The sequence below is a fragment of the Choloepus didactylus genome, chromosome 16 (genome assembly GCF_015220235.1).
Source record: "Choloepus didactylus isolate mChoDid1 chromosome 16, mChoDid1.pri, whole genome shotgun sequence".
Taxonomy (NCBI): Eukaryota; Metazoa; Chordata; class Mammalia; order Pilosa; family Megalonychidae; genus Choloepus; species Choloepus didactylus.
This window is the reverse complement of record NC_051322.1, coordinates 43747844-43773112: the sequence shown is the minus strand read 5'-3', so window position 1 is coordinate 43773112 and position 25269 is coordinate 43747844. Positions and strand designations below refer to the sequence as shown.

The following is a 25269-nucleotide window of genomic DNA, read 5'->3' as shown; positions in this document are numbered from 1 at the left end:
TATGTCATTTATGAATAAAGAGTTTCACTTGTTCCCTTCCAACTTGGATAAATCTTGTTCATTTTCTTGTCTATTGAACTGGCTGGAACCTCAATTCAGTGTTAAAAAAGAGTAGTACAGCATACATTCTTGCCTTGTTCTCAGTCTTAAGGGAAAGCATTCAGGCTTCTTCCATTAAGTGTGATGTTAGCTTAAGTTTTTCGTGGGAACTCTTTGTCAGATTGAGGAAATTCCCTTCTATTTCTACAGATGTTAATTTTTTTTTTTCAAATACTTTTTCAGGACCTATTGAGATGATCATATAATTTTTCTTTTTAGTCTACTAGTATGGTGAATTACATTGATTGATTTTCTAAACCAATCTTGCATTCCTGGGATAACTTCCACATAGTCAAGGTGTATCATTCTTTCGTTAAAATTTTAAGAATCTTTGTATATATGTTTCTGAAGAATATCATCTGTAGTTTTCTTTGTCTGGTTTTGTTTTGGAGTACTACTGACCTCATAAAAGGATATGGAACATGTTCTTTTCTATTCAACTTTCTAGAAGAGTTTGTATGGAGTTGGTATTATTTATTCCTTAAATATTTCTTAGACTCCACCAGTGAAGTCATCTAGGTCTGGAATTTTCTTCATGGGAGTTTTTAAGTACAAATTCAAATTCTTTAATAGATATTTAATGTCAATCTATATTAGGTCACCTATTTCTTATTGAGTGAATTTTGGTAGTTTTTGTCCTTCAGGGATTTTCCCATTTCATCTAAGTTGTTGAATTTATTGGCATAAAATTGTTCATAATATTCCCTTATTATATTTTTAACATCCGTGGAATCTGAAGTGATGTCACCTTTTTCATTCCTGATATTGATAATTTGTGTCTTCTCTATTTTTTTCCTGATCAGTCAGGTTAGAGGTTAATCAATTTTATTGATCTTCTCAAAGTACCAGATTCTCAAAGAACTTTCTTTTCTGTTTTATCTTTCATTGATTTCTGCTCTTGTATCCTTTCTACTGCTTACTTTGTGTAAAGTTTGCTTTTTTTCTTAGAAGATTAGATTGTTGATTTGAGACTTTTTGCCGTTTCTAATATAGGAATTTGGTGTTATAAAATTTCCTCTGAGTATTACTTTAGTTGCTTCCCTCACATTTGGATATGTTGTATTTGTATTGTCAGTCAATAATTATTTCCCTTTTGATTTCTTCTTTATCCAGTGAGCTATTTTAGAATGCATATTTGGCTTACAAATATTTGTGTATTTTCCATATATGTTTCTGTGATTGATCTCTAATATAATGACAATTTGGTCAGAGAACATATTTTATGTTACTGAAACCTTTAATATTTTTCAGTACTTGTTATAGCCCTAGAATATGTTCTGTCATGGTTTAAAAAGCCACTTCAGCTTTTAAAATTAGTGTTAATGTGGTCTTTTATTTTAAAATAATGAAGTTTTATCCTTAAAGTAGGTGTTATTGTAGGCAGCAGCATATTGTTGGGTTTTGCTTTTTTTTTTTTTTTGGTCCAATTTGACAACCTCTGCCTTTTAATTGGGGTGTTTAAACCATTTGTATTTCATGTGATTATTATTTTGGTTGAGTTTAAATCTGCTTTCCTGCTAAATTTTTATTTATTCCTTCTCCTTTTTTGTTTCTCTTTTCTGATTTTATTTTGATTGTTTTTTTGTAATTCTGTTTCATCTCCTTTGTTGCTTAATTTGCAGTAACACTTTTGCTATTTTAGTGGTTGCTTTTGGGTTTACAGTATGCATTTTTAACTTATCACCATCTGCATTCAAGTGATATTGTACTATTTCATGTATGGTATAACAACCTTACAACAGTATACTTTTTTCCCTCCCAGGCTTTATGCTACTATCATTATATATTTTAATTTTATGTAATATATTTATTACAATTATTTTCTTTGCTTTAGATATTCTGCTTTATTTTAAAGATATTTGAATAATAAAACTTTTTCTTAACCCATGTATTTATCTTTTCTGGTGCTCTTTATTCCTTTATGTAGAGCTAGATGGCCATGTGGTATCACTTACCTTCCATTTGAAGGATTTTCTTTACCATTTCTTATAGTGCAGGTTGTTGCTCTAAATTCTTTCTGTTTTTAAATGTCTGAAAAAGTCTTAATTTCATCTTCATTTTTGAAAGATATTTTTGCTAGATAAACACATGCTGACATATTTTTTTCTTTCAATACCTTAAAGATTTCGCTCAACTTTCTTCTAGCTTGCATTGCTTCTGACAATAAATTTTCTGTCATCTTTATCTTTGTACCACTGCATATAATGTGTCTTTTTTCCTCTAACTGCATTTAAGATTTTCTCTTTAACATTGGTTTCAAGCAGTTTGATTTTGATGTGCCTGGGGTAGCTTTCTTCATGTTTCTTATCCTTTCTTTGGTCTTGTTGATTTTTTTTTAATCTGTGGGTTTATAATTTTCAACAAATTGAGAAACTTTCAGCACTTGTTTCTTCAAATATTTTTTGGTACTTTTCATCCCTCCTTTCCTCTGATGACTCCAATTTCATATATACTTTACCACCTGAAGTTTTCCATAGTTTGACTGATGCTTCCAGTCTTTTTTCCTGAATTTGTTTCATTTTGAATAGTTTCTATTGCTATGTCTTCAAGTTCACTAGTCTTTCCTTTTGCAGTGTCAATCTACTGTTTCAATTGGACTCTTTTTAGTCTCTTTCATGTCTTTACTTAACATGTTAAATCTTTCATATCGCTTCTTGAATCTATGGAATATAGTCATAATAATTGTTTTAATGTCCTAGTCTACTAATTCTATCATTTTTGTCATTTCTGGGTTAGCTTCAATTGACTGATTTTTCCCCCTCCTTATGGGCTGTATTTTCTAACTTCTTTGCATGCCTGGTCATTTTTCTTACTGGATGCCACACCTTGTAAATTTTACCTTGTTGGGTGCTGGATATTGTATTTCTATAAATATTCTTGAGCTTTGTTCTAAGATGTGATTAAATAACTCAGAAACAGTTTAATCTTGCAGCTCTTGTGTGTTTATCTCTGTTAGACAGGACAAGGACTAGATTTAGAGTAATGTTTTCTACCCTTCTTAGAAGTCTAACTGATGCCTCCTAAATTATGAGGTTCTCCACTGTTGGGAAGCACTACTCTCTGCCCTGTGTGGTCTCCAGGCACTGTTCTCTTTAATCTCTCTAATCCTTTTGGGTGGTTCTTTCAGCAGCCCCAGGTAGTTTCCTCTTATGCATGTACTGATCAAAACTCAGCTGAATACTTGAGGGACTTCCTTTACAGCTGTACAGAGGTTTGCTCTGGCTCTCAGTACAGCCCCTTTCTAGAAATCTGTCTTGTACACATTAGCCACATTGGCTTTTCCATTCTTCCAGCCGATTCTCCTCTACTAGGGGAGACTCCTAGGCTCTTCCTGGTTTTTCCCTCCTTGTCCCGCAGTCTGGGAACTTTCTACAGGCAGTAGGCTAGGGCAATACTAAGCATCACCTCCTTTGCATCTCAACTCTCAGAATCACTGTCCTTCATTGTCTGATGTTCGATTTATTGAGTGCCTTTGTTTCATATATTTTCTCTGTTTTTTTAGTGGTTTCAGGTGTAGGTGAATTGGGTTCCTTAACTGAAAATGGAAGTCCAAGAACTTACCCTTTATCCCACTGAAATAGATCTCCAACTGTATATAGAAAATCTGTGGCAAAAGTTGGGCCCAATGTGCTAACACTTATTTTGTGGGTAACTTTCATTAGAAAAACTGATATTTTGTAAAGACAGAGAAAAAAGTGATGTGGAAAATTGTGGGTTTAGTCCTCAATAAATTTATTTAATTGCTGTGACATGTAGTTTTGTGACATTGCTCAAATCACTGACATAGACAACTGAATTGAGTCAGTGTGTGTTGATAACACTAAGCTAGACATATAACAGGGCAGGTGCTATGGGGGAAGGAAGAGAATTAGGAGACGGATGCAATGTACCGATGAGTTTGCAGCCTTGCTGAAAATAATGCTTGTATTAGTTAGGATTCTCTAAGGAAACAGAACCAACAAGAGATATCTTTAAATATAAAATTTTATATAAGTATCTCAGGCAACTATGGGTATGCATGAGTCCAAATTCCATAGGGCAGGGAACGAACTGGCAACTCCAGTGAAGGTGTTCGATGAATTCCTCAGGAAATGCTTTGCTGGCTAGCCGAGAAAGTGAAGGTTCTCTCTTGTTTTCCCTTAAAAGCATCAACTGATTGGATTAAATCCAGCTGATTGAATTCTCTCATTGAGGGAGAGACACCCTTCGTTGATGTAATCAGTCGCAGGTGCAGTTGATTGATGATTTAATAATCCAGCCTTCTGGTTTATTAACGAAGCACTGATGTCCTTGCAGTAAAGGTTAGGCCAGTGCTTGCTTGACCAGACACCTGGGCACCATCACCTAGCCAAGTTGACACATGAACCTAACCATCACAGTGTTCATCCACAAAACAGGTTAAAAAACTATCCATTCTGTGACGAAGTGCCAAAAGGACACCTCTAAGAGTTTAGAGAAAGAAAGAAAGCAATGTACGTTGTGATCATCAAGGAAGGTAGTTTGAAGAACTCGGGGAGAAAGTGCTTCAGGTAGAGACATTACTACTAGGCAAAGGAACTAGATTAATAAGGTATGAATGGCTTGATTGGCATGGGAGTTTCCTGTTGAGGATCAGTGAGAGATGAGTTTAGCTAGTAGGTCAGATTATGAGATAGCTTTAATTGTGTCTGTATTTCAGATTTTATTGTAGTCTGCTGTACCAGTTTGGATGTATTATGCCCCCCAAAATGCCATGTCTTTAATGCAGTCTTGTGGGGGCGGATGTATTAGTGTTGATTGGGTTGAGATCCTTTGATTGTTTCCATGGAGATGTGAATCAACTGTGGGTGAAACGTTTGAGTTATTTCCATGGAGGTATGGACTCCACCCATTCAGGGTTTGTCTTGATTTAATTACTGGAGTCCTATAAAAGAGCTCACAAACCGAGTGACCTCAGAGCAGCTGAGAGTGACATTTTGGAGAGCAGCTGAGAGAGACATTTTGGAGATGGCCATTGAAAGCAGACTTTTGCTAACACTTCGGAGATGCTAGCCCAGAGTTTGCTCTGGAGAAGCTAAGAGAGGACAAAATGCCCCAAGAGCAACATTTTGAAGAATGCACAGGAGCTGAAAACGGAGCTGGAACACAACCCAGGAACATCAGATGCCAGCCATGTGCCTTCTCAGCTAACAGAGGTTTGCTGGATGCCATTGGCCTTCCTTCAGTGAAGGTATACTCATATTGGTGCCTTAATTAGGACATTTTCATGGCTTTCAGACTGTAAATTTGTAACCAAATAAACCTCCTTTATAAAAGCAAATCCATTTCTGGTATTTTGCATAACAGCAGTATTAGCAAACCAGAACATCTGCCAAAAAACAATACAGAAGACTTCCTCTGATAGAGACAGAGCATGTGTTTTCAAAACCTGTCCTGTCTCAGGCAGCTTTTGACCACATAAGAAGCCACCAAAACTTAGTGACCTAAAACAAATACCATACATTTAGTTCATGATGCTGTGGGTTGGTAATCTTGGTCAGGCTAAACTTTAACATTTTATCTCGTCAGCTGACCCTTGATAGCTGACCTTAATAGCCTTTCTTAATACCTGACAATTGGCTGGTTGTCAGCTGGTTTGATGGTGGTAATTGGGCAAAATGCCTTATCATCTAGCTACCTAGCCCAGACTTCTGTTAGGGTTCCCAAGAGCAGCATGGAGCAAACCCCAGAATGCAAGCATTTTTCAAACTTCTGCTTAAATTACATTTCTGTTTGCTACATTGGCCAAAGCAGTCACAGATTCAAGTGGATAGAGAAAATCAATGTTTTGTAAAAAAGAGTGGCAACAGTTTGTGTCTATTTGGATAAGTTGTCACGTATCCACTAAAAATGTATCATGCAATAAACAGAATGAACTGCTGACTGCTGAGTTTAAAGTTGTCATTTGCTCAAATGGTAATTGCAGTCTAGCTGACAAACTTAAAGTATATTTTTAATGGTTCTTCTCAAATGTTTTTAAAAAGTGAAACTAATATATTTCAATCTCTCTTCTTCTATTTGTCATAGCCTTATCTTTATAAAGATTTCCTCTTTAATGTTTAGTCTATTGGCAGATTATTAAATTAACAAAGTGCCAACCCATCACAGAAAAAGAAAGACTGTAGTTGACAGGAAATCTTCCCTTCAGCTTTTCGTCAAGTTAGCTCTGCTGCCTGTGCGTGGCCTGGGCAGTGAGTTGTTCTGTTAGAAGCCAGGAGACATTCCACATTACTTAAGGTCAAGATTGGACTGGTTGTCTGGTGGTGTGCTTCCAACAGATCACTTTTCCATTGAAAAGGCAGGAAGGAGAGGTTTGGCTCATGCATTTAAAAACCCCATTGTGTTATGGAACAGATGTACTATTTATTTCTGATTCCAAGAAATAAGTCTCATTATCAAGTATATAATTTGGGTTCTTTCTGGGACCAATCCTCTTATTATTCAAGTTAGCTTAAAGGAAATAATGCTAAATTCCTGTGAGGAAAGCAATGTAAGTCATTTGACTTTACCTCTTCCCCTTAAAAAATTGGGCATAATGTAGGAAAGAGTTAACCTAAATTAAATGTTCCTAATTATTAATTACCATGTGGTAGGTTTATTTTCTGTGTCCCTGGCAATAGTGAAAACTCCCAAAAAGAAGGCAGACGGAGAGGCTGAAGGAAATGACTGGAGACCATGACTTTGTTTACTTGACCTGAGGTCTGGATGTGGGCTCCGGGATCTGCTGCTCGAACCCAGGAGGTGAGATGACTTCACGGAGCTCCTGTGGCCAACTCAAGGCCAGGCAGATAAAGAGTAGCCAAAGCCACATTGGGATCCCTTTCCTTCTGACTGAATTCTGCTCTCTTTCCATCACTCTGCTTCATGGATGGAAATCCCTCTGTGGTGGATGTATACAGTCAAGCTTCATTATTCACATATTCTGTGTTTGTGAATTCCACTTGTTAAAATTTATTTGTAACCCCCAAATCAATACTCACAGCTCTTTTGCAGCTATTTGCAGACATGTACAGAGTGGCAAAAAGTTTGAGTCACCCAGCGTGCACATTCCTGGATGAGGCTGAACGAGAGGAAACTGTCTTCTTGTTTCTGCTCTCATACAGTAAAAAGTGTTCTGTTTGCTGTATATTTAGTGCTGTAATTTTCTGCATTTTTGTGCTTTGTGATGGTGATTTCCCTGTGTAAAATGTCCCCCAAGCATAGTGCTAAAGTGCTGCCTGGTGTTCACACAGAGTTGTGATGTGCCTTACAGAGAAAAATATGTGTTAGATAAAGTTCAGTCAGTCATGACTTCTAAGTGCAGTTGTTCATGAGCTCAATGTTAATGAACCAACAATATATACTGAAGAAAGTGTCTTTAAACAGACATAAAACAAGAGTATGTATTGATTGATTGATAAAAATGTTGTGACCAGAGGCTCACAGGAACCTAACCCTGTATTTCTCTAATGAGCAATGGTTTAGTGTTTGCTAATTCTCTGTTCACTGTGATGTTAAAGGATGTAACTACTGTGAATAGTGAGATCCATTGTACTTCTCGAATATGTGTTTAGCAGATATCTATATTTAAAATTTCATTCCCCCATTGATTTCCACTGTGATTTCAGTCTTTTTTTCATGGGAGAAAAAGGCAATGCCATTCCATAAAACAGGTTTAAAATTGCAATACTCACTTGAGGAAACTTTCTAGGACCTCTGTACTGAAATCTGAAAAATGACCATTGAGGTTTTTTTTTTTTTTTTTACACACTTAGTGGGACTTTTAATTGAAAGTCTAATAACTGGTAAGATGTAGATCATTTAAAAATGTATGAAACTTGACCAATATGGCCAGTTGAAGAAATAGTTTACATGTCATGTGGAGAATATTTTACTTTGTTGGGAATAGGTTTTTTTGGTTTTCTTTTGACCATGGACACTATCTAAAGATGATCTAACTTTTCCTAATTGAATTGTACTTCTTAATAGGCTTTTCACACCAATGATTACTCCTGGTTTTGTACTTCAAAAAAAAAGGGATTTTCTAAGTAAAATTCCATCCATAATTTGCTTTTGCCCCTGCTTATACTTTTGGCACAAGTTTCAATTGATGAAAATAACATGACTACTAAATGCTCCAATGAGTTTTTGTGTTATCTGAGCACTCATTTCCCGGTGTGCATGCCCTAAAATCCACCTCTGCTTTTTCATCCACACTGAGCTGGAAGACGGTGCTGAGGGCCCACATGCGTGTTAATTTACCTCAGCCTGATGACAGGCATGGGGGCTGGCCTGTCTCTTACTCTTGTGGAGGAGCTAGCCAGTTTCGATGTCATCTACTTGGCAACTACAGGGTGTTCACCTACACTTTAAATTGTGTTTGTCATTTATCATACGTTCTTTTGTTGTTGTTAGAGAAGTTGTGGGTTTATAGAAAAATAATGCTACGTACAGGATTCCTGTATACCTCCCTATTATTAATACCTTCCGTTGGTATGGTACATTTGTTACAATTAATGAGAAAATATTATTATGATTTTACTGTTGACTATAGTCCATGGTTCAACTTAGGATTCATTGTTTATGTAGTACCATGCCACAGATGTTTTTTTCATTTTTTTTTTCTGTTACGATATATACAATCTAACATTTCCCCTTTTAACCACATTCAGATATATATTTTAGTGCTGTTAGTTACATACCCAGTGCTGTGCTACCATCACTACCATCCATTACCAAAACATTTCCATTGTTCCAAATAGGGACTCTGTATTTTAAGTCTTAACTCCCTTTTTCCTATCCCACCCTGTCCCCTGGTAACCAGTATTCTAGATTCTAATTCTATGTTTGTTTAATCTAGTTTCTTCATGTCAATGAAATCTTTCAATATTTGTCCCTTTGTGTCTGGCTTATTTCAACATGATGTCTTTAAGATTCATCCATTTTGTTGCATCTGTTAAAAGTTCATTGCTTTTTACAGCTGAATAATATTCCATTGTGTGTATATATATGCTGCATTTTGTTTATTGCTTCATTGGCTGATGGACACTTGGTTTGTCTGCCTGTTTGGATATATTATATCCCCCAGAGAGCCAAATTCTTTAATGCAATCCTGTGGTGGCAGACTGATTAGTCTGTTTATTAGGGTGGAAACTCTTGATTGAATTATTTCCAGGGATGTATGGCCCTGCCCATTCATGGTGGGTCTTGATTAAGAGAGAAGCTAACAGCTGACAGATCTAGATGCTTGCTGATGCTTGGAGATGCTAGGAGATGCAGACAGAAGGATGTTTGAAGATGCTAAGGTTAAAGATAAAGCCCAGAATTTGCCCTGGAGAAGTTAAGAGAGGACCATCAGCCATTCTTCAGTGAAGGTATCCTCTTGTTGATGCCATAGTTTGGACACTTTTATGACCTCAGAACTTTAAATTTGTAACTGAATACATCCCCTTTAGAAAAGCCAGTCCATTGCTGGTGTTTTGCATAATGGCAGCATTAGCAAACTGGAACAGATTTTGGTACCAGAGAAGTAGGGTGCTGCTGAGTTTGCAAATACCAAATATGTTGGAACAGCTTTTTAAATGGATAAGAGGAAGATTCTGGAAGAATTGTGAGGAGCTTGATAGAAAAGGCCTAGACCACTTTGAAGAGACTATTGGTAGAAAAGTAGATTCTAAAGATACTTCTGATGAGGCCTTGAACAGAAATATTGAATGTGTCATTGCCAACTGGAAGAAAGGTGATCCTTGTCTTAATGTGGCAGAGAATTTGACAAAATTGATTCCTGGTATTGGATGAAAGGCAGAATTTGAAAACAATGAGCTGGAATACTTAGCTGAAGAGATCTCCAAACTAAATATGGAAAATGCAGCCTGGATTCTCCTTGCAGCTTACAGTAAAATGTGAGAAGAAGGAGATGAGGTAAGAACTGAACTCTTGGTTACAAAGAAACTAGAAATTGATGGTCTGGAAAGTTCTGGGCTTCTAGAAAGTGAAACCCCAGAGGCTATAGCCCCATGTGAGGATTTAACAAAACCTGGAACTGGCCAGCTATTTCAATACAAGCCAGGATTGGAGATGGAGTTATCCAGAAAGGATTTATAAAAAGTCCTATTGTCTGGCAGTTTTGGCCCCTATATGCTGCATGCCAAGCCAACAAAGTTTCTTTTTGTAAGATCTATATAGATGGAACCACTGCCAGTCTGGACTAAAAAGTACATAAAAGGGACAAATGGAAGGAAAAATTTCTTCAGAGGAGGCAGAACCATGGAAGCCAAGGTCTGAAGCCAAGAAATGTCAGGAAAGGAGAGCAGAGCAACCCGTGCACATGGAGTTTGCCGTGAAGGCAGAGGGTGGGCCTTCTGCCTCGATGTTCAGGAAGAGTGCTGCTGCCCCAGGCCTCGGAGAGGGTGGAACACATTCCCTGGAGACTGGGGAGAGCCTTGCCACCACCCCACTGTTTTGAAGGGGTTGAGCATGTGCCCTGGAGATGGAAGAGAGTTCCAGTGCTACCCCAATGTTTGAGGGGGGTGGGGCCAAGAAGAAGATGGTCTCCCCAATGCATGGATGTGTTGCAGCACTCACCCCAGTGTTTGTAGAATAAAGGGCTGCCCTGAAGGCCCTTGGAAAGGGTTGCACTCCTGCTCTCTCAAGCACCGAGGATAAAATGTCATTCTATAAGTGACTCTCAGACTTTGAAATCTAATGAAGTATGCCCTGTGGGTTTTTGGAATTGTTTTGGTCCAGTGAACCCTGTTTTCCTTCCAGTTTCTCCCTATGGCAGTGGGAATGTTTATCCTATGACTGTCCCTCCTTTGTATATTGGAAGCAGATAACTTGTTCTGAGTTTCACAGGTCCACAGCCAAAGGTGAATGTTGCCTTAAGACAAACCACGCCACTAACTAATTTTGATAAGATTTTGTACTTATCTGTATTGTGAAGGAATGAATGTATTTTTGCATTTGGAAAGAACATGTCTTTTTAAGGTCCAGGGGGTGGAATGTGCATTTTTGGATATACTATGTCCCCCAAAAAGCCATATTCTTTAATGCAATCTTGTGGCGGCAGACTGATTAGTTGTTGATTGGGGTGGAACCTCTGATTGCACTATTTCCATGGAGTGTGGCCCTGCCTATTCAGGGTGGGTCTTGATTAGTTCCCTGGTGTATTTAAGAGAGAAGCTAAGAGCCTACACAGACCCAGATGCTTGTTGATGCTTGGGGATGCTTGGAGTGCAGACAGAAGGATATTTGGAGGTGCTAAGCTAAGAGATGAAGCCCAGAGTTTGCCCCAGAGAAGTTGAGAGGACTATCGGCCGTCCTTCATCGAAGGTACCCACCCGCTTGTTGATGCCTTAGTTTGGACACTTTTATGACCTCAGAAGTTTAAATTTGTAACTGAATACATCCCCTTTATAAAAGCCAACCCATTTCTGGTGTTTTACATAATGGCAGCATTAGCAAACCGGAACAGGTTGCTTCTATCTTTTGACAATTATGAATTATTCCACTATGAACATTGGTGTGCAAATATCTGTTCAAATCACTGCTTTCAGTTCTTTTGGGTATATACCTAGAAGTGGGATTGCTGGGTTATGTGGTAACTCTGTACTTAGTTTTATAAGGAATTGCTAAACTGTCTTCCACAGTGGCTGCACCATTTTACATTACTACCAGAAATGAATGAATTTTCCTGTTTCTCTGCATCCTCTCCAACACTCGTAATTTTCTGTGTTTTTTTAATAGTAGCCATTCTAGTGCCTGTGAAATGATCTCACTGTGGTTTTGATTTGCATTTTCTTCATTTCTAATGGTGAGCATCTTTCCATGTGTTTTTTAGCCATTTGTGTATCTTCCTCGGAGAGATGTATATTCAAGGCTTTTGCCCGTTTTTTAAAATTGGGTTGGTTGTGTTTTTGTTGTTAAGTTGAGGGATTTGTTTATATATTCTTCATATTACGGCTTTATCAATATGTTTTTTTTCCCAACATTTCTCCCACTGTGTAGGTTGTCATCTTAATTGCATGATAAAGTCCCTTGAGGCACAAAAGTTTTTAATTTTGATGAGGTCCCATTTATCTGTTTTTTATCTTATTGCTTGTGCTTTGGGTGTAAAGTCTCAGGGACCATTGGCTAGCACAAGATCTTGAAGATGCTTTCATACATTTTCATCTAGGAGTTTGATAGATCTGGCTTTTTGGTCCATTTTGAGTTGATTTTTTAATAAGGTGTGAGGTATGGATCCTCCTTCATTCTTTAGCAAATGCACATCCAGTTTTCCCAGCACTAATTGTTGAGGAGACTATCATTCCCAGTTGAATGGTCTTTCCTTCCTTGTCAAAAAGCCAAAAATGTGAGGGTTGGTTTCTGAGCTCTTAGTTGTGTTCCATTTGTCTGTCCTTGTGCCAGTGCCATGCTATTTTGATTCCTGTGGTTTTGTAATAAGTTTTAAGATTGGGAAGTATGAGTCCTCCAAATTCTTTCTTCTTTTTCAATATGGCTATTCAGAGCCCCTTACTCTTCCATATAAATTTGATGATTGGCTTTCCCATTCCTGCAAAGAAGGTTGTTGGAATTTTGATTGGAATTGCATTGAATCTGTAAATCTCTTTGGGTAGAATTGACATCTTAACAATATTTAGTCTTCTAATCCATAAGCAAAAGAATGTTCTTCCATTTATTTAGGTCTTATTTTATTTCTTTTAGCAATGTTTTGTAGTTTTCTGTGTACAGATACTTCACATCCTTTGTTAACTTTATTCCTAGACACTTGATTCTTTTAGTTGTTATTGTAAGTGGAATTTTTTGTCCTAATTATCTCCTTGGATAGCTCATTACTAGTATATGGAACACCACTGATTTCTGCGTATGAATCTTGTATCCCACCACTTTGCTGAACTTGTTTATTAGCTCTAGGAGCTTTGTTGATTTTTTTAGGACATTCTAGATATAGGATCCTGTTGTCTGCAAATATTGAAAGTTTTACTTCTTCCTTTCCAATTTGGATTCCTGTTTTTCTTTTCCTTGCCTAATTGCCCTAGCTAGAACTTCTAGCACAATGTTGAATAACAGAGGTGACAGTTGGCATCCTTGACTTGTTCCCAGTCTTAGAGGGAAGCTTTCAGTCTCCCACTGTTGAGTACAATGTTAGCTGTGGTTTTTTTTTTTTTTTTTTTTTTAAATATATATACCCTTTATCAAGTCAAGGAAGTTTCCTTTGAGTCAAAGTGTTTTTATCAAGAAAGGATGCTTAATTTTGCCAAATGCCTTTTCTGCTTCAATCAAGATGATCATGTGGTTTTTCCCTTTTGATTTGTTAATGTGGTGTATTACATTAATTGATTTTCTTGTGTTGAACCACCCTCACATACCTGGGATAAAACCCACTTGGTCACGGTGTATAATTCTTTTAATGTGCTGTTGGATTTGGTTTGCAAGTATTTTATTATTGTAGGTCTCAGATTTCTCCATACATGCATAGTTACTATTCCTGTATATATTAATTAATAGAATATTAAATTATTAATAGTCAACTGAAAATAGAGGAGTTTAATATTTTATGTTTTTATCTCAAACTCAAAAGAGCCATATTCATTGATTTTTAAGTTTTTATATTTTATTACCACTCGGAATACCTATGATTCTAAAATGCTGGCATTCTGAAACATAACCATTAGGATAGTTGTTACATATTTTATTTCATGCTCCTCTCAACATAAAGCAGTTGTGGGACTACAGACCAAAGCAAATTAAGTGGTTTCTTGGATAATTTCCTGCTTAATTGAAAGCAGGTAGCTTTTTTTTTTTTTTAATTCAGTTTTATTGAGATACATTCACATACCGTACAGACATCCATGGTGTACAATCAGCTGTTCACAGTACCATCATATAGTTGTGCATTCATCACCCCAATCTATTTTGAAACATTTTCCTTACCCCAGAAAGAAAATCAGAATAAGAATAAAAAATAAAAGTAAAAAAGAACACCTAAATCATACCCCCCATTCCACCCTATTTTTCATTGAGTTTTTGTCCCCATTTTTCTACTCATCCATCCATACACTGGATAAAGGGAGTGTGATCCACAAGGTTTTTACAATTACACTGTCACCCCTTGTAATCTACATTATTATACTATCGTCTTCAAGAGTCAAGGCTACTGGGTTGGAGTTTGGTAGTTTCAGGTATTTACTTCCGGCTATTCCAGTACATTAAAACCTAAAAAGTGTTATATATATAGTGCATAAGAAGGTCCATCAGAGTGACCTCTTGACTCCATTTGAAATCTCTCAGCCACTGAAGCTTTATTTCGTTTCATTTCGCACCCCCCTTTTGGTCGAGAAGATGTTCTCAACCCCATGATGCCGGGTCCAGATTCATCCCCGGGAGTCATATCCGAAAGCAGGTAGCTTTTTAAAAGTAATAATTGGCTTTGTTTCAAATGCTTGTAAGGTTATTTCCTTTTTTAATACATGGTTATGGGGTAGGTTTCTATTTGGCCTGAGCACAATGGATTGAGACTCCCACTGAGTCTAAAGGACATGAATGTGGCCTAGTGCTGATAGCAGATGATTAGGAGCACTCTATGGGGGTATGTGGAGGTGGGGACATGGGGCTACCTGTTTGTGTCTAAAATGAGTCTCTTGTAAACAGCATATGCATGTACCAAATTTTTATCCATTCTGCCAATATGTATCTTTTGATTGGGGAGTTTAATCCATTAACATTCAGTGTTATTACTGTAAATGCAGTACTTCAACCATTTTATCCTTTGGCTTTTATTTGTCAGAAATATGTATTTTTTCTCTCCTTTTAGCCTTTTAGTCACCCTTACTAATAGTCTTCACTTCTGTACCTTCCTCAAGCCTCTCTCTCCTCTCTTGTGTTTTCTGCCAACAGAACTCCCTTTAGTAGTTCTTGTAGAGCAGGTCTCTTGTTAACAGTCTCTCTCAGCTTGTTTATATGTGACTATTTTAAATTCTCCCTCATTTTTGAAGGATAACTTTGCTGGCTAGAGAATTCTTGGCTGGAGATTTTTCTCTTTCAGTATCTTAAGTACATCATACCATTGCCTTCTTGCCTCCATGGTGTCTTCTGAGAAATTACACTTAGTCTTATTTGGCTTTCCTTGTATGTGGTGAATCACTTTTCACTTGCTGCTTTCAGAATTTTCTCCTCTACATTAGCATTTGACAGTCTGATTAATGTGTGTGTTGGAGTTGTTCTATTCAGTTTTATTCTGTTTGGAGTACCTTGGGCTTCTTGGATTTGCATATTTATGTATTTTATAAGGATTGGGAAATTTTCAGTTTTTATTTCCTCAAATATTCTTCCTGGCCCTTTTCCCTTCTCTTCTCCTTCTGGGACAACTATGATGCGTATTTTTGTGTGCTTCATGTTGCCAGTTATTTCCCTGAGACCCTGCTCAAATTTTTCCATTTTCTTCTCTGTTTGTTCTTCTGTCTGTTCAAATTTGGTTCTGTCTTCTGCCTCACTGATCCTTTTTTCTGCCTCTTCAAATCTGTTGTGTGTCTCTGCTGTATTTTTTATTTCATTTAGTGTCTTTTATTTCCATGTTGTCTATTATTTTCCTATGTATTCTTTCACATTTTTCTTTATGCTCACCTAGTGTCTTCTTAGTATCTTTTATCTCTTTCTGCATATTTTTCTTCATCTCCTTGAATTGTTTTAGGAGATTTGTTTTAAACATCTTTGATTCGCTCCAAAGTCTGTGTTTGCTCTGACTTTTTAAGTTGTTACTTTGACTGGGCCATATCTTCCTGTGTTTTAGTGTGCTTTGTTATTATTATTTTTTTTAATTTTTATTTTTGCTTATATCTGGTCGTCTGATTATCTTGATGGGTCTATTTTGAAGATCAGTCTCTCTCTCTTGTCTAGGATTTAGTTGTTCCTTGGGTTTGTATTAGGGCACTGCTTTGACAATTGGATCGTCAGTATTTCCCAGCCACAACAGGGCTGAGTACCCCTGCAGGCAGTATAGACCAGCTCCAGTGGGCCTGGGGCAGGGTCTGGGGAGGCTTTTAAAAGCCCTGCTTATTTTCCCCTGCAGCTTTTTCACCTGCCCACCAGTTGGCACTATTCGGAGACAGCAGCATCTGTGCAGGGCTGAAACTGCCAGGATCCCATTTTCTCATTTCACCTAAGAATATCTGGCTCAGTGTTGGACTGTATTCCCCTCTTTACTTGGGCTAGAGGGCTCCCACAACAGTCCCAGTCTGCAGCCATCTGCCAGGCAAGGATCGGGCTTCCTTCCCCTGCTTCCCTCAAGTGTGGGGCTTGGTGCCAGATAACACAACCAGAATTATAGCCTCTGACCACATTTTCTCATTCTCTTCATCCCGCACTTACTTGGGCATTGGAATATCCTCCCCTGTCCCCCAGGTCCCCAAACAGTTGACTTGGACAGTTAATGCCTGGCTACTTTCTGCTTTTGGGAAAGAAGTAAGGCCTGCCATTCCCTCCCTCCATTTTGGAAGCTCCTCCTTGGTGCCCTTTGTATTCCGTGCTCCTCAGTGGTTTGTGGCCTGACCTGGATCTCTGTGGACATGGGTCTCTGTGTCTGGATATACACAGGGCTCTAGCTCACTTCTGTGAGAGATTTTATAGCCTGTGCCCTGGCGGGAGGTGGGAAGTATCCCTGCCACTGCCTCTGGGCTCTTCCCAAGCTGTGTGGGACCAAGTCGGGGAGGAAGGAGGATCAGCTGGTCTGGGATTAAGTTTCCCACCTGATCTTTTTCTCTTTTCTTCAGTTCTGCATTTGTGGGATACTTCTCCAGTCTTTATCTTCCTCCAGAGCTCTGAGAAAGTGATATTTGTCCTTTTTTTGGCTGAATCTCTGGTGAGAGGTTTTCAGATATCTTCCATCACCATGTTGATGACACCCTATAGCTCTTTTCTATGATTACTTTTTATGCATTTGCATTTTAGTACCTGTAGGGACTGAGAGATGGAGTTACATATCAAAAACTACAATAGTACTGGCATTTATAATTACCCGAGTGGTTACCTTTACTGGAGGTCTTGATTTATTTTTGCTGCTTTGAACCACTTTCTGGTGGTTCCTTTCCATCCAGAGGTTTAATGTTGCTTGTAGGGCTGGCCCAGTAGTGATTAACTCTCTCAGCTTTTGTTTGTCTGGGAATGTCTTAATCTCTCCCTCATTTTTGAAAGTCTTGCTGGATATAAAATTCTTGGTTGGCAGTTTTCTTTTAGCGCTTTACTCTGCCTTCTTTCCTCCGTGGTTTCTGTTGAAAAATTGGCATTCAGTGTAATTGCGACTTCCTTGTACACAACGCGTTGCTTTTCTCTTGCAGCTTTCAGAAGCCTCTCCTTGTAATTTGTATTTGACAGTGTTATCAGTGTGTGATGTGCTGTATTTTTCTTCATGTTCATCCTGCTTGTTCCCTGGGCTTCTTGGATGAGCATATTCACATCTTTTACTAATTTGGGGAAGTTTCTTTGTCATTATTTCTTTGACTGTTCCTTCTGCCCATTTCTCTCTTTCTTCTTTTTCTGGGACTCCCATAATATGTATACTGGTACAGTTGATGGTGTTCCAGAGGCCTCTTAAGCTGTTTTCACTTTTTATAATTCTTTTCTCTTTCTGTTCCTCAGCCTGACAGATTTCAATTGTCTTGTCTTCAATTCATTGATTCTTTCTTCTACCAGTTCCAATCTGCTGCTGAGATCTTCCTGGCCATTTTTCATTTCAGTTATTGGTTCTTCAACTCCAGTAGTTCTGTGTGGTTACTTTTAAAAATTTCTCTCTCTTTGAGAGTCTCATATTATTCATTCATTGTTTTCCTGATATCCTTTAGTTCTTTCTCTCTATTTTCCTTCATCTTCTTGAGTACATTGAAGAACATTTTTTAACAGTCTTTTTCTGATGATATGTCCACAGTCTGGTCTTCTTCACTGGTGTTTTCTGTATTTTTATCCTCTTCCTTTGGATGGGCCACCATTTCTTATTTCTTTGTTTTCTTGTAATCTTTTGTTGCACATTGTATATTTTAATATTTTAAAATGTTAACTCTGGAGTTTATCCTCTAAGATGTTTGTTTCTTGAGTTTTCAATACTAAACCAGTTTTTTGTTGATTTGCTAAGGGCTTCAGCTTCTCCCAGCTGCCTATTCTTCCCCTGTTTAATGTCCTGGGTGTCTGTACCAGGAGCCCTGTAGGCCACTGCACAGCCTGCCTTTGGATGGGCTGCCTTCAGGGCACAAAGCCTCTCTGCATTTGCTCAGCGTTTACCAGGGGAACCAGATCTTGTGCCAAAAAGCACAAGAAGCAGTGAGAGAAGCATATCCAGATTACTCTGACTTGAAACATCCTAATTATTCAATAGTTAATTATTCTCAGGACATTGGTGAGTACTTTCTATGTACCTGGGCACATTGATGAAAAAGAATACGGGACCTGACCCAAAATCTTAGGCTGCCAGGAGGGGCAAGCCCTGAAAAAATAATTAGGCTGATACATGTAATGTGACAAGGTGCTTCCAAAATGGCACTTTGCTAAGTATCAGTGATGTGAGGAGGTGGGGGAGGAAATTGGCCAAAGCTGGGGCTGGAGCCTGATGGGCCTCTTTAGAAGCCCAGCTCTGCTACATCCCAAGTATAACTTCCCTGTGCCTCAGTTTCTTAATATATAAAGTAGATCATAGAATCTAGTACAAAAGGTTGGTGAATTAAAAGAGGTATTATGTGTAAAGTACCTGGCACCCCATATCATCTCCATAAATGTGACCTGTTATAACCAGCCATATTTCAGTGAAATTAAGTTCTTGTTCCAGATGTCCCAGCAAAGGAAGCTTTAACCAGGTGAGATTTCTGGGGCAGATCCCAGAACTTTCACCCAGGGTATATCATTTGCTCCCTTGCAAAATCTCTCACCACCTGCATTCTTACCTGGCTTCACTTGGTTGCAGCTGTCTTGGTGTAACATCAGATGACCTCAGCTTTCCAGGTGCATTCCAAGGTAGCATGCAATCCTGGTGACTGACCCAGCTGTTGGCTACAACGGGAAGGTTCAGCTCAACCCCTAGCTCACCACAGCCTCTCAGGTTGGGAACTACCAATGTCATCCTCCAGAACTGGCCTTGGGGACTGCAGTGCAAGCCACCTATCTGCAGATTTTGGATTCCCAAGATAAAGTGATATCTATTGAGTGCCTACTCAGCCCAGATGCTGTTCTAAGCAGTTTTGTACATAACACTCATTTAAACCTCACAGTACCACATGAGTTGGGAGTATAATTATCCCCATTGGACGAATAAGTCAGCTGAGGTTCAAAGAGGTCAGGTGACCAGCACACTCTGGCTTGCTCATCCCAAAGCCTGTGCTCATTTCATTATGCCATATTTGGTCCTGGGACCTGCCACGATTAAACATTGCAACAACTTCCAATCACTGTTTTCCTGGAGAACCTAATATGAAACATAAAAATCTGCTAAAGACACCTTTATAAAGAGAAGGATTTACCATGCTAGCTTGAATTTGGGGAGCATTTTTTAGACAATGATTTAGATATTGCCTTTGTATGATTTGAATGCAGTCCAGCATTGGTTTTTTTATATGGGGGCCATTTCCAGAGACAGGTTTTATAGGACCAGGGTTTCTCCTCTCACAGATTGGGCTTATCTAGGTAGCATGAAAACTGGAGATATTTAGCTTATTAATATTATGTTTATATCCCTTTGTTTCAAGTTTGACCAAAGTGGCTTATATGCATCCAGGACAGATATGTTCTTGGGGGTCCTTTAATTCCCTCTTCCTGCTACATGGATCTGTGTTAGGGTAGTGAAGAGAATGGATCTTGAATTGCTCAAGGCATTTTGCTCCATTTCAGGAAAAGAGGAAGTATTCCTCTTTGCTTTCTGTTAGAAACTCACCTTTCAGTCCTTTTGTATTGAGCTTACTAAGGAGCCTCCCCATAGTGTAAATGTGGCCCGCTGGTCTGCTCGCTGCTGTGCTCTGGCCCCTGAGCCACGTGTGAGATCTGCCTTTGCAAGGTCCAAGTGTACAGAGGGTCATCTGTACACGAAGGGCTGACAGCCTCCCCTTGACCACACTGGACGCTACTTAAACGAGGAAATGACGGGAATGTATGCATCAGAGAAGCGTCCCTGAGACCCGGTGTAGCCACTGACAACCCAGCGGAAGCCCCGCAATGAAGCCAGCAGGATCATTCCTAAGAAGCCTGGTGGCTTGTAAACCAGCGCACCAATGAGGTCAGAAGGATGCGTTTCATTATTCTGCCCATCATTTATCTCCCTACAGGACAAAGTCATATTTCATTTTTGGGTATAAAAGCCTTTAAAAAAATAGATACTACAAAATATTCCAATTCCAGACTAAACAAGTGTTTTTAAATAATTTGTTTCTGCAAAAAATATTGGCCTTTAAAAACAAACAAAACCATTTTCTCTTGAAGCTGAAATATTCAGAAGAACAAGCCAAAGTCAGACGTGTAAGGGGAATGGCAAAGTCCTCCCTTTGGTCCTCACCCAACACCATAGAGCAGCCCGTGTGCCCTCTCTCTTCCCCCTGCAGGGATCTCAGGGGGCGAGGCTGCGAGTCCTTCAGGAGAAGACTGCCAGGCAGGCTGGGAATCGGGGCCAGCATCAAATTGCCAGGAGAGCCATTTAAGGGAAAAGGAGTCCCTGCAGTAATTCTCCTGGATAGAGTTCTCATCTTAAACTACCCTTGCATTTAATGGGCAAACCCAACACAATTTTATTATAGAGTTTTGCAGTGGTACTTGTAATTGCTGTCAGTATATGGGTTTCTGTTTTCACACTGTTCTTGTCTGATTTTGGTGTCAGAGTTACATTAATCACATGAAAGGAGTTGGAGATTTTTCTTTTTTAGGTTCCCTGGGACTTTGTATGTGATTAGGGTTAACTTTTCCTTGACTGTTTGATAGAACTCACCTTAAAAAGATCTGGGCCTAGTGGGGAGTTGTGTTGTGCTCACATTTGTAATTAATTAATCAATTTCTTTAATGGTTAATAAGGCTACCCCAAATTTGTGTTTATTCTGAAGTCAGATTTGGTAAGTTGTGTCTTCTTTTAGGAAATCATTTCTTTGAAGTTTCCAAATGTATTGTCGTAAAATTTTTCCTTTGTTTTCTCTTAACATTTTTTGGTCTCTCTCTGTTGTATCTGTAATTATATCTACATGTCATTTCTAAGTAGTGTTTATTTGTGGCTTTTTTTCTTTTTGTCTTAAGTAGTTTTGCCGGAGTTTGTCTATTCATTACTTTTTTTCTAAAAAAATTCAAAACCAGCTTTTGGTTTTGTTGGTTTTCTCTATATTTTGTTTTCCTATTTCATTAATCTCTGTTCTTATCTCCTTTTCCTTCCTTTTGTCTTCTTTGAATTTATTCCATTGTTGCTTTCCAAATTGAGTTGACTGCTCATTAATTTTCACTCTTTCTTTTCTTATGTAAATACGTAAGGCAATAAGTTTCTTTCTAAGGACTACTTTAGAAGCATCCTACAAATCTTGATCTGTAGCATTTTCAGTACACTGCCCTTCACATGTTTTCTAATTTCCTTTATTTTTCTTTAACCTGAGTTATTTAAACATGCTATAAATTTTCCAATTATATGTATTTTGTAATTCATGCTATTTGTTTTCAACTCATTTGCATTCTGGGCAGAAAGGTAGCCTGTATGAAACCAGTTCTTTGTATTCATTGTGATGAGCTTTGCGGCAGGGTTTATGGTCAGTTTTTTAATAGTTCATGTGTATTTGAGAAAAATATGCTTTCTCTAATTTGGGATACTGGGTTACATATACATTCATTCATTAGATAAAACTCATTAACCAGGCTAAACAAAACTATTCTATCCGTAAAAATTTTCTAGCAGTCACTATGGAGTCACCCCTCCACTCAGATTGCAGATTAGGTTTGGCTGCATGTAATAAGAAAACCAAAATAACAGTGGGTCACTTAAACAAGATAGAAGTTTTACAAGATGGAAAAGACAGTTTGGACCTCTTTTATGTAAAAGCTAAATAAACTTCTCTCTTATGCATAGGTGTCTAGGCTGACAGAGTAGCTCATAGTGGGGCCTTAAATATAGGCTCTGATTACTCCCTCTCTGTAGTTGTCAGGGATGGAGGTTTCTTCCCTCTACTTCCCCCATCCCCTTTTACTAATAGCCAGAGAAGACCTACCTTCTTCAGGGAGAAAGGCTGGGGGCCTTATGGCAGAGAGAACACATGTGCCCTACCATGCAAGCATGTTTTCAAATAGAATTTTACCCAAGCTACATCCCTGGGTAAGTAGACAACATATAATTCAGAGATATTGGTATCTTAGTTTTTCTTTTTTCATAAATGAAGGCCCAGTTGTCCATAAGAGACCTTTTTTATTATTTTTCTCCAAAGGTCCCACAGACTCCTCTTTCCAGCTAACCCCCTTCTTTATTTCTCACGTAGTTATCTAATATTTCCTTCTCCAACCCATTCTCCTGCAATAACATTTTCTGTGATTCCTGCCCACTGTGGTCCCCAGCTGAGGCCACCACACAGCTGGCCATCCCCATTGTACCATCTTCAGTGGCCTGTCCAGATGGTTTGTGTGGCATTGCCCAGAGTCCAGTGCTGTGCTTTGAACACACTGTGTTCTTGGATGCTTCTTGACATGGATTGAAATTTCCTTAATTCCATACAGATTTCAGACCACTGCTATGCCTTTTTCTCCTCATTTGTCATCCCAGTACCTCATTTTAAGATGACATAATTATTTTGAGGATTATGTATTGAGAAATTAATGTATGGTAAAAAAAAAATCTGTAGTACATGTATAATAGAAAACAGTTTTAGATTTGAAAGTTGATCCCAGCTCATCAGAGTCTTACCCTAAACAAAGTTTAAAATATATATAGAATATTTATATTCTATGAGTATTTCTGGAATGGTTTGGATAATACCAGCACCTGTCATTGATGACTGCTTATATGCTGAAGCACACTGCTTAGTATTTTATATGCATTACCACCTTTTAGTCCTCCCAGCTCATAAAGCAGGTTACGTGTCTCCATTTACAGATGAAGATTCTGAAACAAACCCAGAGAGACTCAACAATTTCCCCCCAAGCACTACCAAGGAAATGTCAGACCCTCAGTTCTAATAAGGTCTAACTGATTCCTATTTTGGTGCTTTCAGTCATAGGCCAGGTAACCAAAGCATTAACTCATTGTGTCTGTAGGTCGTCAGCGAGCAGTCTTCTGACATCATCCTTTAGGCAGCACCAAGAGTCATTGGCAGCAGAGAGAGAGCGGCGGCGGCAGGAGAGAGAAGAAAGGTTGCAGAGAATAGAGCGGGAAGAAAGAAACAAATTCAAGTAAGAAGAATTTTAAGATTTAAAAAAAAGTAATGAATTGAAATGAAAGCCCATGCCTTCATAGCTGTGTATGATTAATGACAGTGCTAATGTACTGGGAAGTAATGTGTTTGTTTCCAGAAGGAGCAGATGCACCTGAAAAGGTCTGGAAGCAGTTGCTATGGCCCTTCTTCCTGTAACCACAGGGCAGGAAGCGCAGAGAGTCCATCAAACACAATTAGTGGCTTGTGTATTCCTGGGCCCACCATTATCTAAAATAGCCTTATCCAGGCCTTCCTGACGCCAAGAACCTAATTACCTTAACTTAATTTGCCATTTTCCCCTGAAGTTTCTCATGTATCATTCATATTCAATTGGATGCCTAAAAGAAAGTGCTTTTCCCATTTTCTGGTTTGCTTCCTGTTGCATGTAGCAACATCCTCTTAAAAAATCTCTCCTCTTATGGGGGAAAAGTCACCCACTGCACCCTGATCCTTTAGTCTCTGTCCAGCTCCAAGGGTGTGTTCCTGGGTGGTGTCCACTCCAGGTTCCATATCTTGGACTGTCTGCCTCTGGCTGAGTCCAGGGTCCCCCTGTGTCTCCTTTGGTCAATTTACCTGTTCTCCCCTTCCTCTATGTCTACCTCCTTCTGCTCCTCTCCCCAGGGCTTCGCACTCAATAGGACTTTATGGGATACAAAACACTTGCTGAGTCTTTCCTTATACATTCCATTCCTTCCTCCTCCTCCAGTACCACCTCTTCCCCTCCCCTTTCCTCGTTGTACACCTACTTCCCATCTTCATCTTTCCTGTCATCTTTCCTATAGCTTCCGTGTTCATTCTTTTCATTTCTCTCCTGTATCTCTATGTCCTGTTTTCTTGGTTTAATTTGTTTGGTAAGCAATATTCCATCCACTACTCCTAGTTAAATCCACAAGGAATTGTCAATGAGGATTAACAGGTCCAGGAACTTAGTTTTTTTCCAGCAGCCAGGAAGAGTATGTGTTATTTATTGAAATGATCAAAATACGAGCAGAATTGTGAAGTTGCCTTAAATGTAGCTTGCTAACACATGAAAACAAATATCCTCAGTCTCTGGGTGAAATGCTAGTCTGAGCTTTGATGAGGCGGGGTAATGGCTGCCTGAAGTAAACCAACATCATTCACCCTCCCTGACCATATGGTATGCCTGGGCTGTCAGATTTCTGCCAAATGATACATGGAAACATCAGACCTGTATGCACCATTTCTCCTGAGCCAGTTCTGGAAGTTGTCATTTTTGGAAAGACCAATTTGGAAAACCACAGGAATAGATTAAATCTTCCTAATTCATGGTTTTCTGAGAGATTTGCATATTTTGCTACCAAATAGCAGAGAATCTGACTGTGAAACAGATGGAAAATTCAGAGCTTAGCTTATACATCCAAAGTTTTTGATTGAAAACCTCTTAAAACAGGGTGCCAGTTTTAAGATGGAGTCAATACATTCCATCCCCGTCTCTCCCAGCGCATCCCTGAATGCGACCACAAATTGTAGGGGGAGTGCCTGGAGCTCTGAAACTCTGAAACATGAAAGGGAGCAGATAGATTGGTAACGGAGATTGGAATTCAAAATTCTACCAAATCAGTGTAGAGTTTACCTCCAGTGTCACCTGGCCTGTATTCATAGACACCCCAAAAGAACTCCAAGGGAAGCCCTTTCTTCCCGGACTGAGGATCAGCAAAGGGAGCTCCTAAGGGTCAGAGAAGGGCAATTCCGTGGTTTTTTCAGGGAGTCTGATCAGATGATTGAGCAAGTGATTTCACAGTAGCACCTATCCTCA

General features: G+C 38.8%; 1 protein-coding gene across 3 annotated transcripts in view; it reads left to right on the top strand.

The window, feature by feature from the left end:
• Positions 1-25269, top strand: part of FHOD3 (formin homology 2 domain containing 3) — a 509790-nt gene that overhangs the window by 392882 nt on the left and 91639 nt on the right. For all 3 annotated transcript variants that reach the window (XM_037806361.1, XM_037806363.1, XM_037806362.1), the window contains one exon: positions 23335-23469. In XM_037806361.1, coding sequence (XP_037662289.1) covers positions 23335-23469 — 135 coding nt within the window. The remainder of the gene's footprint in view (positions 1-23334; positions 23470-25269) is intronic.